Source organism: Polypterus senegalus, chromosome 2 (genome assembly GCF_016835505.1).
Source record: "Polypterus senegalus isolate Bchr_013 chromosome 2, ASM1683550v1, whole genome shotgun sequence".
In the NCBI taxonomy this organism is placed as follows: Eukaryota; Metazoa; Chordata; class Cladistia; order Polypteriformes; family Polypteridae; genus Polypterus; species Polypterus senegalus.
Window position 1 is genome coordinate 61,340,676 of NC_053155.1, and position 15,001 is coordinate 61,355,676.

The following is a 15,001-nucleotide window of genomic DNA, read 5'->3' on the forward strand; positions in this document are numbered from 1 at the left end:
TGTATCTTCAAGGTAATTTGCTGACTGCTACAGTACAGTTTGCATCCATGACCACCTGTGTGTTAATACTGTGTTATTGCTTGTAATTCACATATGCATGCATCCACACTTGGGGCAGTGCTCTTTATGTGCATGCTAATTTGTATGAATGCAGCTTGTTTTAACATTATTACCTTATGTGGAATGGTGGGGACATCTATAAATCTATGCACTACCTGGGGTCGTCTTAAAGTATGGGCACAATGGGCACTGACCAGGGGCTCCAGGAGCTTAGGGGATCATGATGTATCTGTTGCCTATGAATGCTTCTGTTTTGCTGTTAAAACAGGGGCCCCAGTGCACTACATTTCCCGGGGGCCTATGATGCTGTTAAAACAGCACTACCTCACACATTATTAGGGCATTTAAAGTTTGGAGCAAAATTTGAGAAAAACCTGGTTGTGACATGCCCAAAGCAATGCTATATTTTCCCTCTGACCTAAAAACATAACGTTACCAACACTTTCATTTCGGCTGACAGCACATGGCTTCTCCTCGTGTATGAAGAAATCATGTAACATACAAGATTTGTTACAAATACTATTCCATCACTATGGAATCAATATCTTTTTATGAAATCACTGTTGTACATAAACATTCTGCCTTTCCCGGGATGTACATGCCGACTCCTACCTGAGTGCCATCTTCTGGCAGTTCCTAGTGAGTTAGGACAGCTCTCCTAAATACTAGTTGAAGCTGGGAGTAGTTTTCTTAAATTAGGAAAATTGCTAAAATGGTATTTGTCCTACTTCTAATAGTAGGAACAACAATGAGCCATTCTGAAATTTTTAAGCCAGTTGGGACCATATTCCTATTCTGAGACACTTGATAAATTTGGGCACAGGTTATTGTTCTCACTGTGTCTATGTGGTCTTTTGTTAAGGTATTGCTCTTTTCCTCCAACACTAGAGAGGACAGACGAGCTGATTGGTAATTCTAAATTGGATCAGTGCAAGTGAGCTGACACCAATTCTAAGGGTATGCTCCTGCCTTGCACCCATTGCTTCTAGGATATGCTCAGGCCCCTATGGCTTTGATATTAGATTATGTCTGAGAGAAAGCCGAAAGAACAATAACTACACAGTGGGGAGTCAGAACTGAAAAACTACATTTTACGAGAAAGACTCATCAGCTTAACCAGATGGCTTAGACAAGTGATTAACTTCACATTTTTCTTTCTTTCTTTCTTTCTTTCTTTCTTTCTTTCTTTCTTTAATGTTCTTAACTTGCCTTTTAATGATTGTGTATGTATTTATGGTAATAATGGAAATAAGTATAATCAAGATGAATATATGATTGGTAATTGCCGAAAGAAGAAAGTGAAGTCAAACAAACAATGTGACATGATCAAAACATTTCATGGACTGGTAAAAAGCCAGGGTGTTTTTAGAATATAAATTCTACAGAATGACTGAAAATGTGAATCAAGTGTTGTTTTTTTGGGGTGAGTTGGGATTTTCTTTGTTTGCTTTATGTTTGTTATTGTTTTGCTATTGTTGAGTATTGATTAATAAAGTTCAATTCAAAATTCAAAAAAATGATTGCTTTCCTTCTAATTTATTAAATGTAATTATTAAATGTAATACAATTTTTTGATTGTATAAAAAACTAGGGGGCTTCGCTTCGCTCACCAACCCCCGTGTTTGGTTTTCTGGATACACACTTTTAAGATTTTTTTTCTTTGAATTATTGCTATTTCATTAGTTTCACTTTTATTTCAGAACTTCGTTAAAAACAATATTTGGAGTACCAACATGCTGAATCGTTTAAATGAGGTCAGTGAAACGTGTTTAATGACTTTGTACCATAATTCAGGGTAAGTTTCTCTTTTTGAAATTTCAGCACAGACAAAATGATCGATGTCATCAGCAGTTAATAATTGTTTTTGCAAAGTAACCAATAAATGCATGTGAGGTAAACCACGTTTTTGAAATTCTCTTACTTAAACTTCAAAACTTTACAATATTTACATACTTCTGACATATCACCTATGTCCATATATTTGATCTCTATTTGCCTTTTCATTATTTCTCCGAGTAATAATTTCTCTATTTGTGCTGTGATGTTTATTTTCTTTTTTTTGACACTGTCGTTTTTTTCTGCTGTCATATTCTGTATCTTGCTCTGCATGTGAATTGCGCCATCGTTTTTTTTGAGCCTTTCGAATTCAACTGCTTTCATAATCTCTTACCTGCTCTGCATGTGTATAGCGCCAACATTTTTGAATGTCTTTATGAAGTTCTACTTTGTCTTTTAATTCTGAGCCCGATTGGATATGCTTTTTTTTTAATTCCACTTGTTCCGGGCTGATTACCTTATTTTCTGATTTTGCACCTAGATTATTCTTTTTTGCATTTTTTTTCTCTCCAATGCCTTTGAGTCTCTTTTCTTCACGCTGCTCTTTCTTCTTCGCTTAGTCATCGACGTTTCATTGATAACATATTGTCCTTATACACTTTATATGCACTGAGAGCCCTGGATCGTGTGCTCAAAGCCTTGACACAACTGAGTGTTTTGCTGCCCGTGGTCTTATTTGATATTGGTTGTAAGTAAGGCGTCTCTTGCAAGAATCTCATGTTCTACGTCCCCGCGAGATGGTCCTGGGTCAACCTCTTGGCACAAAGTCTCATGTTTAAGGTCCCCACGAGACGCTCCGTGGCCAATCTCTTTCGTCTTGCTGGTCTTTTAAGTATCTTCCGTGATCTTCACGTGAAGATCACGTCTCGTCTCTCTAGATTTTCTCTCCCAGGATTTTTTTTTATAACAGAGAGATAAAGATTAACAGTTTGATAGGTTACTTAGCATATCGAATAAGTCAAGGCATCTTAAGTTATCTTATATGTTTGTGCAAACTTAGTCTCCATATTACAAATTAGACATATAAGCACAAGAGAAAGTTCCTGGAAGAGCAACGAGGCTGATTTCAGTGGTGTGAGCTATGAACAAAGATTAAAGGAATTGTATCTTTTCCATTGTATTATACAACAAAAGTAAAGCAGGTCACTTTAATATTAAAGCAGCTGAATGTTTTTAGTTTAAGGAATTGTAGTTGTAGAAGAGGAATTAGCAACATGGGGACAGAGATGGAGGCTGTTTAATAGTAAATTTTGCACATGTTAAGCGAGTATTCTTTCATAGGTCCTGTATATGAAGCAAGTGACCTGGTAGTTTAGCTGGAAACTACCACTATGAGACATTCAAATCTTAAGTCAAACATATTTTTGGAAATATTTGGTAAACAGAAAACAATGAGCTACTTATATCTTTATAGCTATAATCTAACTGAGGTGTTGCCTAACATTATTCCCTAGCAATGTACTTTTAAACATTCGAGTTCGAGCACAAAGGTCAAAGGTGATGAGTATTTTATATGCAGATGTTACAGTACAGTATCAGTTTCTCATTCTGAGTACTGACTTTGTTTTTTCATCCAGACGTCACTTTGAAACACAAACTCTCCTGTGTCCACAATCACAGCTGTTGGTTTCAGCAGCAAAAGAGCAGAAAAGCTTAAACACAGTGCGTGTCTCTTTGAAATGACTTTGGAAAATTCATCCACTGAGCTGCACCACAGAGAAAATAGAATGATAAAATACCACATTCCTAACTAATTCAAAGTGACATTAACAAGTTCTAGCATTTGGCAGGAACAACAACAGATAAATCAGAGAATGCAAATGCCAAACAAAAACCACATCCTCACCCATTTGGTGCATTCTCTTTCAACATCTAGCATAATCATGCAAGACCAGTAAATAACATCAAATGTTGAGTTTATAAACGCTACAGGAGAAATCCTAAAGTACAGTATGACATTTTACTGCCTCATTCAGACTAGAGTGTATGCAAAGTCCCCACCAAACAGAATTAATTATCAGGTTTTACACAATGACATGGGAATGCAGGATATAAGGTGTGGGCAGCTTGAGCTTACTGCCTCTTACATCCTGGTGACAGGATTCAAATCCCAACCTTGTCACTGTCTGTGTAAGTTTGCACATTCTTCCCTTATGCCTCATCACCCCAAAGTTCCACACACAGGTAGTCACCCCGGGTACAGATTTGGACATACTCTTGGATGTGTTTTTCCACCAGGTGGTGGCATGTGTTGTATCCTAACACTATCTGTCCAGACAACAAAAGAAAGGTCACAAAAAATGAAAAGGTATAGTTAATGGGAGAGAGAAAGTCAAATGGGCAGAGGTCTAAACTAAAATAAACCAAAACAATCTTGAAACCAATATGCAAACCAAAACTCCTGCAAAAATGGTATAACTACTGGAAATTTTGAAATACTAACTACCACAATCCAGAAACTTGGACAGGGTGGGGACTACTGTAATAAGTTATGTTTGGGATTTCTTTTTTTTCCCAGGCTCTAGAATGAGTGATTCTGAGGTTTCAAAGCTCAGAGATAGGAGAAATATTCTCGTTTTCCTTTCATAATAAGTTTAGAATAAGGTTTGTATGTGTTAAGATGTTGTTTTTGTATTTAATATGGCACTATTTTGTTTTTTAGTGGATACTGACATTTTATAGCCTATTTGTTAGAATGCAAGTGACATTACTGTTGAAACACTTTAAAAGCCTGCTCTGCCGATCATGCAATATTCATGATTGTAGATACTGTATGTGAGAAAACAAACATTAGAATCTTTGTTTATGATCTAGTGTTTGACAATTTGCAAAATATCTTTGACTTTGATTTTGGTTAGCACTTTGGAGTTTCATAATTTGACTTCTTGTCTTCCTGGTATTTGACTTACACTCATTATTTTGTATTCTGTTAAACACACAACATTTGGCTTGTTCAGCCGCTGGCTTGCTGGGAGGATTATATCTCCCAAATGGCCTGGGAACGTCTTAGGATCCCACAATATGCATTGGCAAGTGTGGATGGGAAAAGGGACGTATGGGCCTCATTGCTAAGACTGTTGCCTTCGCAAACCTGGTTTCAGACAAACTGTGGAAAATGAATGAATGAATGAATGAATGAATCTCTGACATTACAAAGATGGCCAGAAGATGAAACCTGAGATGTTTTTCAGGACTTCAGAAATTTTTCTTATTGACATTTATGTCCGTTTTCTACATTTTTTAATACGAGACTTCTAAATATTTGATTTCTTTTGTTATGAATCATTGTTTTAACAAGAAATTCATTATTATTTGCTTTGGATTTGTCACAACTCCATTTTGTTTGTCTTATGGGCACAGCTATGTTTTGGACCTGTTGCCATGATGTGACAGCTGGTTGTGACGAGACGTGTCCCAGAAGTCATGTCATGTGAAATCATCATTACAGTCATACTGTAAATAAGCAGTTCTGCATTGGGACACTTCATCCAGGCTTGTGAGTACATTCTCAAGAGTTAACCATTTACAGCAAACACATTTGCAACTTACTGACTTAACATTTTGGTTTACATTCTGGATTTGATGAAAGATTGACTCGATTTATTGGTTTTTACTTAGGCATTTTTCTGATTTATGCTTCATCTCCTGAGCTGTCATTCTCTTGCAGTACACAACCTAGCACTGTTGCTGAAAACAAACAGCTCAAAATGGTGTCATGAAAAATAAAAAATATAATGGTATCATTTATAAACAGAAATTTTAAAAGGCAGGAAATTAGCACAGTGTTATATTTCAGTCAGGATTTGTCATCCCAAGACGTTCAGATTCTTGTGTTAGTTTTATTTCTGTTAATGTTGTGTTGAATGTGTGCATTAGTCTTTGTTTTTGATTTTAACTATGTATATAGACTGCATGTGTTATGTTCCAAGTGTTTTATGGGTGATCTCCCAATGGGCCATCTGCCAATCATCACCAGTATCTGCCCTCTGCCCTTTAAATCCAGAGGGTCTCCCACAGATCCTGGTGATTCATTTTGAGTGTATCTATGAGTGGTGAGTTTATTTGTGTCTTTTTTTTTTACTTTGTGATTTCAGGATATTTTGAAGTTGTGTTTTGTTTTATGAATTTGCTTTGGATATTCTATTAGGACTTTGTTTGCCTTGGATTGCTTTTGCTGGAAACTCCTTTGTGCTCTTTGGCGCTTCAAAGTGTAATAGAGCATTTTATGAAAATAAACTTTGTGTTTTATGAAGACCCTGTGTTTGCCCTTACATCTAGTCGTTAAATTGAACTGTAAATCCCTTTACGTGGGCCATTTTAGAAGTGTTTTTTAGGACTTATATGGAACAGAATAAAATTTTTTATCTTCAGAAATACTGAAATTCATAACACTGTCATTTTTCATTCACCAGTTCTGCGGTAGACATTGAACAATTTGCTTATGTTTTGTAGTTAGACCTGGGGCCTCATGTATAAATGGAGCGTATGCACAAAAATGTTGTGTATGCTCGTTTCCACACTCACATCGCGATGTATAAAACCTAAACTTTGCATAAAGCCACAAACATTTTCACGCCAGGTCAATGCCTTGCATAGACAAGTTCTCTACTCGGTTTTGCAAACTGGCAGCACTCAGCGTCAAAGCAGTGCTACTCTTCCTGTGTGATTTCCCTTTATTTTTTAGATTCACATCCCTGACGCAGCTTTATCAAATGCATTGAAATTAACCGCATATCGTTTATTAGTTTAAGGCATCTGATTGTAATTAACCCATAACCATATAATGGTGCACAGAATGGCCAAACTATTCCAAATACCATCACTGCTTTAGCGTTGTCACTGTCAGTGCACCACTCAGACCCATTTAACCCATTGTATCTGAGTGTTGAATCACAACTATACAGCAGCTGATTTGGATTATCACGATACACCATCTAGCACATGCTACCTCAGCCATGCACATAGTTTATTTGAACTTCTCCCAAACAGTACAGTAAATGCTTCAGAGCCTTTCCTGTAGGGACCTCACACTTCAAAAACAGTTTCATCCTAAATGCTCTAAACGCACTCAATCAGTCCATCAAGTGCTCCTGGTAGAACTGTTTGTTACTTAATGTTGCTTTAAAACTACAGATGATTTACTGTGAGGTGTAATACAACAATGACTTCTTTCTTTTGATTTCTTCCTCATTTAACATTCTCAGCCAAAGAGGTCAGTGTACTACAGCTTCGCTTCATGTTAAAGATGGGAAAGAAGACTGTACTGTACCTTTTGTGCTCATTTACAAATTCCACAATATCATTTTCAGTGAGTGGCTTTCCAGGAATTGTGACAGGTTCTGCCATAAAAGGCTCGTAAAAGTCCACCTCGTTTATTTTTAACGTCAGCTTCTTTGCAACCTGTGGCAGAAAAAACAAAGTTACATTGTGGCTGGAGAGAGTTTTATTGGACTAGATGAGATGATCTTGATGGAAGAATCACTCCAGCAGCAATAATGTTGTGACACTTTAGATCTTATCATATAATGGATTAATGTTGTAAATAGCAGAGATTTAGGGAAATGCAGTAGATAAATTATGTAAACGCTGTTTGATATGTAATAGCAGTAGACACAAATACCTTACTGAAAAAGATGGTTCAAGACACTTAGTCAATAGAATGGGCAAATCTTTGAGACCTGCAATATTATTAAAATGCTAGAGCAATGAATTAATTTTCATTATTAAATATATTTTCTCTCTTTATTTAGAACAAAATGTCCATCAGATCCTCGAATATGTTGGCAGTTCCTAAATAAACTGACCACTATATAAGGAACACTTAGAGGCAACATACTCTCCTAGAAATTAATTTCTTTAGAACGTTTATACACAATAGCAGAAAAACTAATAAAAAAAAATAGCATTAAGTACTTCAATATCCAAAAAAAAGATAATTCCTGTGAATAAATCATACGTAACCAAAACGAATTTCTAACACTTCCATGGCTCATTGGTGTACTTCTTCACCACTTTTTACTTAAGTCCATATTAGGGAATGCCAAAACTGGAAATGATCAGGTCCAACATATGTCATCATTTTCTTGTGAGTAGTAGGGCAAGATGATGTATTGACACTGATAATACAGGATTAGATAAATATATGAACAAAAAGCCTTCTGAAATGAACCTCTTCTTTTTTAACATGAAAAAGAGAAGGCCTCAGAGAGCAGTCTGTGTCTTAGCCATGAGCCTTTTGCAAACTAAAAGCACAAACATCATATCTCTCTCCTACCCAACACCTGTAAACTCACTGGAGTTGAGGCATGTGGAGTTTCAATGATAAGGAGGTTCTGTGGGATTCCTGCCTACATAAAAAGTCAGCATCTAAAGCATACTAACATAATATAACAAATAAGGCCTGATGTGAAATCAGTCTAACCACCATTATCTGGATGAATGAATGTTGGCCAAATACCCCCAATCTACTTTTCACCACTTTCTGTGGTCCCAGTCACCTTCTTCACCAGTTATTTTCTGTATTTTACCCCATATGTCCAAACCACTTCGGCCTGTTTTTGTCCATCTAACCAAGCACAGCTATCTGAAGGACCCGACTAATGACTTTGTCTTATCTGAGCAGTCCCTTCCCTCTTATCTGTACTCCCTTTTTTGTGCCTGTACACTTTGTCTTTAAAACAGTTTTGTATGGTTGTTTGATTTGCTGATGTTACTCATTCTAACTTCAGAATTAATCTGGTTGGTGTAATGCTATCAAAACTTTTGGTAAGTCTAATCACCCATGTTATCAGTTTTGTTTTTGTCCACAAGTTTAAAAAGACTGTCTGACAGCAGATAAATCTTGCCTATCATTTTGACTCAGATTTTTGGATTATTATTGCACTTTCATGTAAAGTGTTACCTTCGAACAGCATAATAATGAAATAGTTAGCTCTGCTATTTCATAGCTCAAGCAAAATGTGTTTTGATTCCTAGCCTGATCACTGTTTGTGCGACATCGGCAGACAAACATCCTCCACATTCTTCTTCATCCAAAAGACGCATGTGTGTTAATGTGGAAAGAGTATGCTTGTTTGTTTGAATGCGTCCAATATGGACGGTTGTCCTGTTTTGTACTGTCTTGAGCCAGACTCTTCCAGTGAAGATCTCCCGGCAGTCTTGTATTAATTGAATAAATGGATGTGGCAGACACACATGCCCAAGGAGCATCTTACAAGCTCTAAAACAATAGGAAATACAGGGAAAGAGAACAGTGCAGCACCAGAGCTATTAGCCTTTCCTTTTCCACTCTTAGAACAGAGAAAGAGATTTGCAGTGAACCATGATGTCACTTCCGCCCCAGCACTGTCAGTCCACCCCTTGCGCTCCAGCCGATATTTAAATCTAATGGAGGCCTGATATCAGCATTAATTTGCAAGCAAGCATCCAAGTGTGTCACTTTGGATCTCTTGAAAGTGTTTCGTCCAAGTTGAGGAAGCCCGTGCCAAGACCTTAGGGTCTTATTGTTTTCTCTGTATTTCAATCTGCTTGATTTTTTTGTTGTTGGCATTAAATGGGCCTCCGACACAAACCCCAACCCTTTATATGTTTCTTTAGTTACTGTTTTGACAGATGGAAAAACAGATAGCCTCCTTGCATAATCCTATCACAAAGTTAGCAATGGTATACAGTACCTCCCTCAATAACAGTAAGACTGAACAATTAGAATAGAATAGATGAAGAATGTGAACAAATACTTACAACTTTATCAAATGTGGCAAAGAATTTTACGTAGGGTTGAAAATGCTCAGCTGCCTCTTCAAATGCCTTATAGTCTGTAAGTGAAAAGGAAACAGCATCATTGACAGAAATCTAGATGTATTTAGCTTGCTCACATATTCATTATGCTTAGGAAAAAAAAATCACTCAAAATTATATTCACAAAATTAAATATATAGTTTTTACTTGCATCCCATCTACTGCTTCCCATACACGTTGCAACTCTCCCATAAACCTAAATGAGAAAAGCTGTACAGGAATGTGCACAGAGATAGTTCTTCATCACATCCTCTTTTCACTTCTTATTTTAGAGTTTTATAAAGCATGTACTGTAATGTCTTAAAATATTAACAGAAAAATCCAAAGCTGCATATTTGCATACTTTTAAACTGAAATGAAGCAGATCTTCAGTCAAAGTAAACCACTAAAAATGTTTGAATGTTCACATCTATGCAAGTGACATTCAGTTTGATCTTTTATTCTGAGTCTGAGCCACTAATGTCTTCTAGATCTTATTGCTGCTGAAGTAACACAAATAAATCCAAGATTGATGGATAGTTTCTTTTCATAGAGCCTTTCAATAGTGAACACCATTCCACAGCACTTGACCAGTAATGTACAATACAAACGTTTTTAGGCTGCTAGACTGAAGGACTAGTCAAAGAGTCCAAGTTGCTCTTCTCTGCAGCACAACTTGCTCTCTTTTTCCATGTGTTGATGATTCTGTCTGTGAAGAATTATCTCATAGTATTTGTGACAAATTTACCATGAAACCACTTCCACCTATGTCACCATTTTCTTCTTGGAAAAGTGATTTTAAAGCAAGAGCAGGTATTCATCCTTCCAGATCATTTTCAGCATGTCTACTGTATCACCTCAGGTCTCTATTTCCTTAAGATTAAAAAAGATTCAATTTATGCACTGCTGTCCTGGAATCATTCTAGTAGCTCTTGTATTCAATAGCATGGTTATGTCTTTTTTCCCTGCTTTTCTTCTTCAAAAATTACTCCAGAAGAAGCTTCAAAAGTCTACATGTATCATTTTCAGATTTCAAAGTGACACAGCTTTCTGTAGACCCCAACATCATCTTGTCTGCTTAAGGACAGAGTCGAGACCACTAAGGCTCTGAAGACTTTCTCATGAGGACCATTTTTTAATTCTGATCCTTCCCATTTGTATTATTCTTCTGTATATGATGGGACTGTTACCTGATGTGTCTGATGCTGCTTGGATAGATTGTGGTCCTCCAAGACACTAACTGGATTAAGTGGGTGTGAGAATATTACGTCATGTTATGTTATGTTATTTCTTAACTTTTATGTTAACTTGCATTAGACATTATTTGCCACATAGCGCATCCACCAATACCTGAGTTTTGTCCAGTTTTTTCTGGTGGGATTCTACTTACTGTAGGCCTCTAGCTATCTCACAACCTTGGCCTGGATTAGAAGGTTAGAAACATGGAAGGATGGATGGATGGATCTATAAGCAAAAATGGTAAAAGTAATCATACTTCTGACTGGTACTCACGTTCTGACTCTTCATTCTTAAAATATCCAATTAGCTTGATCTCTTCTTCGATGTTCTCAAAGGCCCGGAGTTCATTTGGAGTGTTGATGTGATCTACTGGTTCTTCCAGCAGCTGGTGAAAAATGCAAACATACATAAACAAAAGAACGAATGCAAGCAGCTTGTTTATTATTATCTAAACTCTCTATTGGATAAACAATCTCTGAAAGAAGCTGAAGATCAAGAATAAGAGCTGTGGCCTAACCTTCAATGTCACGATACAGTACATCAGTACAGTTTATCACATATACAGTATGTACTTTTTCACCAAGAGGGTCCCTACTGAAACTGCAATATATTAGGAGACCTAGACAGTCATCAGAACGGAGCATATTTAAAGTGGCTACCAAAAGTTGAAGAATGAATTTATGTGATGTAATGCAATTCATCTTTAACTCGAATCTTTTAAAAAAACAAGACTATAACATGTGACAAAAGATCATAAAATGGTTAGTAGTGCAAGATAATTTAAATATAAAAAAATAAAAAAGATAAAAGGCCTTTGAGACTGCATACACCTTGGCATCAAGCATGGAAATAATAAATATGTGGCAAACATTAGGAGATTGTATTACAAACGAGTGCATTCATTCATTTTCCAGACCTAATTAATCTAATAGACATCCACAGGACAATTTAGTGCCAATCAGTCTAACTTATGTCCTTATAGGATATTGAAGAAAACTGAAAAATATTTTTTATAACCATTAACATTTCCTTAACACTTCAACATCCAAACATTAACATACTAAATGCATGTCCAGAGATAGAGAGAGGACTATAGTAGTCCTGCAGCTCGTAATATTTTTGCCTTGTACAGTATTTACAGGGTTAATAAATATTACCAAATTAAGAGAAAATGGGACAGGCACAACTGGGCAGAAGCAGACCTCAGAACATTACCAGCAGGGTTATCGGGTTCTGGCCAGTGAATGAGTTCAGATGTGGCAATAAATTGGTGGCTGGTGGAGTGCACAATGTGCCAGACAAAAAAAAAATCAAAGACCATAACCGCTGTTTGTTTCTGGGAGCCTTGCAGGTATGGCGTTTTAAGGCTGACAAACTATACAGTATACACAGTAGGTGTACAGATACTGCATTTTGAACAGACAAAGTGGGTACACGAACAGGAGGAGATATCAATGATGGCATTTTTATGATCATCTTCAGATTAAATTTATTTTTTTGTTCCTACTTGTTATGAATCCGGCATTTTGAAAATTTATTATGGGTGTAATAACTTTTTCTTGTAAAATACTTACATGCATCCAGGGTCTTTGGTGTCAAAGAACAATTCAGGATGGTCATTTCTAGAATTCACAGTCTCTAGATATAAATATATTTTATTTTTGCATCTAGTTTTGGAGAACTGCAACACCATTTTATTTTTTTAATCTGTACTGCCATTTTGTGAGGTGTGATGTCAAGATAAAGCTAACCTTCTTCGCTTGGGGGTATTGATTTGAAAGTTGTCACAGCTGATGTCATAGACGCGAAGTTTTAATACCAGAGTGACAGGTTGATTATCATCTGTCATTCAGCTAAAGACAAACAGCTTTGTACATGTTTCTGTTTTTAATTGTGGTTGTTACAAAACTTTAGTAATTCTTTTTGACTACATATTCTGGTTCTCATTTTGGCTTTGGTGACAGAATTAACATCTTTTGGTATATGACCAGTTTCTGACTATTGCCTAAAATTAATCTTCTGGTTTAATATTTGTTTCATTTTTCTCTCAGCCGCACTATTGGATATTTTTTCCATATTTGGTTTCCTTAAAATTAATTCTTTTTGTTTACACTTTCTTGATGTTTGTGTTATTTTTTTGACTTTCCAATTGCAGAGTGCATATTACACATGCATCAATTAATGATATACAGTATTAGATAACGTCTAATTTCAGACCGAGAGGTTGCTAGAATTATCCATCTTTACTTTATTTAAAGACAAAAGCTCTCTCAATCTAACAGTATCAATATGAATTATTTTGTTTAGGACATCTGTTATTAGTTCTCTCTGGTTTGCTCGATTGATTAAACCAAATTTGAGAATTTGCTTTCTTATTTCTGTTACCTGAGATTTAAAAATAAAACAGCAAATGATACAATCTTGCACATTAAAGATGTTCTCATTGGTCATAAACCTTGATGGTGGAAAATTCATATTAAGGCCCATGTAGGTAGAAAATTTCTACTGTTCGACAAGAGTACCTTTAAATATTGACTTGACAGCATGATTCCTTTAGGACAGCACATTAATGCGTATATACGGAGTGACTGACATGACCATCTTTGTTCAGGACAACAGTTGAATCAAACCAAGAACTGTTGAGGAAATGCAGCCTTTATCATCCTTTCTGTTCTTATGCTTTGTTCATTCCTCCCTTACGTTTTATTAACATACTTTATGCCTTATTTTTGTAAGCAAAGTGGCCTTGTGGTAAAGGTATGGGATTGTAGGGTGCAGCTGCTGACTTCTGGGTGATCTTGTTTTAATTAGTTAATCGGTCATTGTTAATAATGAAGATATTTGGAATTATTATACTATGTTTTTGTGCTTTTTAGTTCACTTTGCATAAAACCATCAGAAGAAATAACCAGTAATTTGATAGTACATTTTTAGTTTGTTTGGCCATTATGTTTTGGGTCAAGGTAGTATCCGCATATTATCGTGTTAGTGTTTTGTTATTTTATCTTTACCGCACACCGATTAATTGATGACTCCAACTCGAACAGATAACCACAATTAAAGTTTTCATATCAGAGACTACAAAGGACCACACACAGTGGACCACCAAAGATTACTCAAATTTTTAAGGCCAGCAGCCTGATAACTCAGGAGGTAGGTGGGCAGATAGAGTTGGAAATATGAGAGGAGTGAGACTCGGAGTGTCCTTGGAACGACTGCCAAAATAAAAAGCAATTTCCCAGAAAGTAGGACCCAGTGGAAAATATCAAAAGCTACTTAACAGCTGGTTTCCTCCCTGAAACGTTCTTTTAATTTGTATTCCTTTACAGTCCTGTATTGACAACGAAATTCAGCTGCACAAATGAAAGTTGTTCATAACATAGAAACAATAAAGTTTGGACACTTTTAATGTAACTAACATTAAAGTTTTGATATTAGCCATCTGTCCAGTCATCTATTTTCCAACCTGTGTAGGACTTCAGGAACTGGTGTACATCCCATCAATACAGTGTATAATGCTGGAATAAACTTTGGACAGAAGTCAGAATGCTGTAGAGCACGCTAACGGCCATTCATTACTGAGCCAAATTAATTCCATCCATTAAATAACCTAATAAATGCATTTTTAGCACATGGGATAAAAAACAGACTATCTAGAGAACAAGCCAGGTCGATACCGGGCGTTTGTTCAGACTTCGCACAGGCAGTTCCTTTGCTAAGCCCTGTAATATCCACTTGTATAGTTTGTTTCAGGATTTTTTTATATAAACTATTGCAGCTTCCCAGCAGGACTGTAACACAACATCAGTGTGGCCAACACAATGTTAGCATCAGGACTTGGGAGAGAGGATAGGAGAGAACTGAATGCCTGAGACCTGCTGGCCATGCAAATGGAAGTCACTAACAGAAGCTGTGGTCAGGGCTGTGGTTCCATGTAACCAAGGGGGCTTACAGGAAGGTCCAGAGGAAAAGACTTTCCGACTCAGTATTTAAAAAAGTATCACTGGAAGCAAGGAGGTAAAAAAGGGAAAATGAACGATGATGAACATTGCAGAGTAAACTCCACATGCTGTGGGTCCTGAGAAAACTA

General features: G+C 36.5%; 1 protein-coding gene across 1 annotated transcript in view; it reads right to left on the minus strand.

Annotated features, from left to right (window-relative positions):
• Positions 1-15,001, minus strand: part of casq2 (calsequestrin 2) — a 45,663-nt gene that overhangs the window by 12,649 nt on the left and 18,013 nt on the right. Inside the window, exons 4-6 of the mRNA XM_039743820.1 lie at positions 11,185-11,296; positions 9,637-9,710; positions 7,166-7,296 (exon numbers count right to left, since the gene is read on the minus strand). Coding sequence (XP_039599754.1) covers positions 7,166-7,296; positions 9,637-9,710; positions 11,185-11,296 — 317 coding nt within the window. The remainder of the gene's footprint in view (positions 1-7,165; positions 7,297-9,636; positions 9,711-11,184; positions 11,297-15,001) is intronic.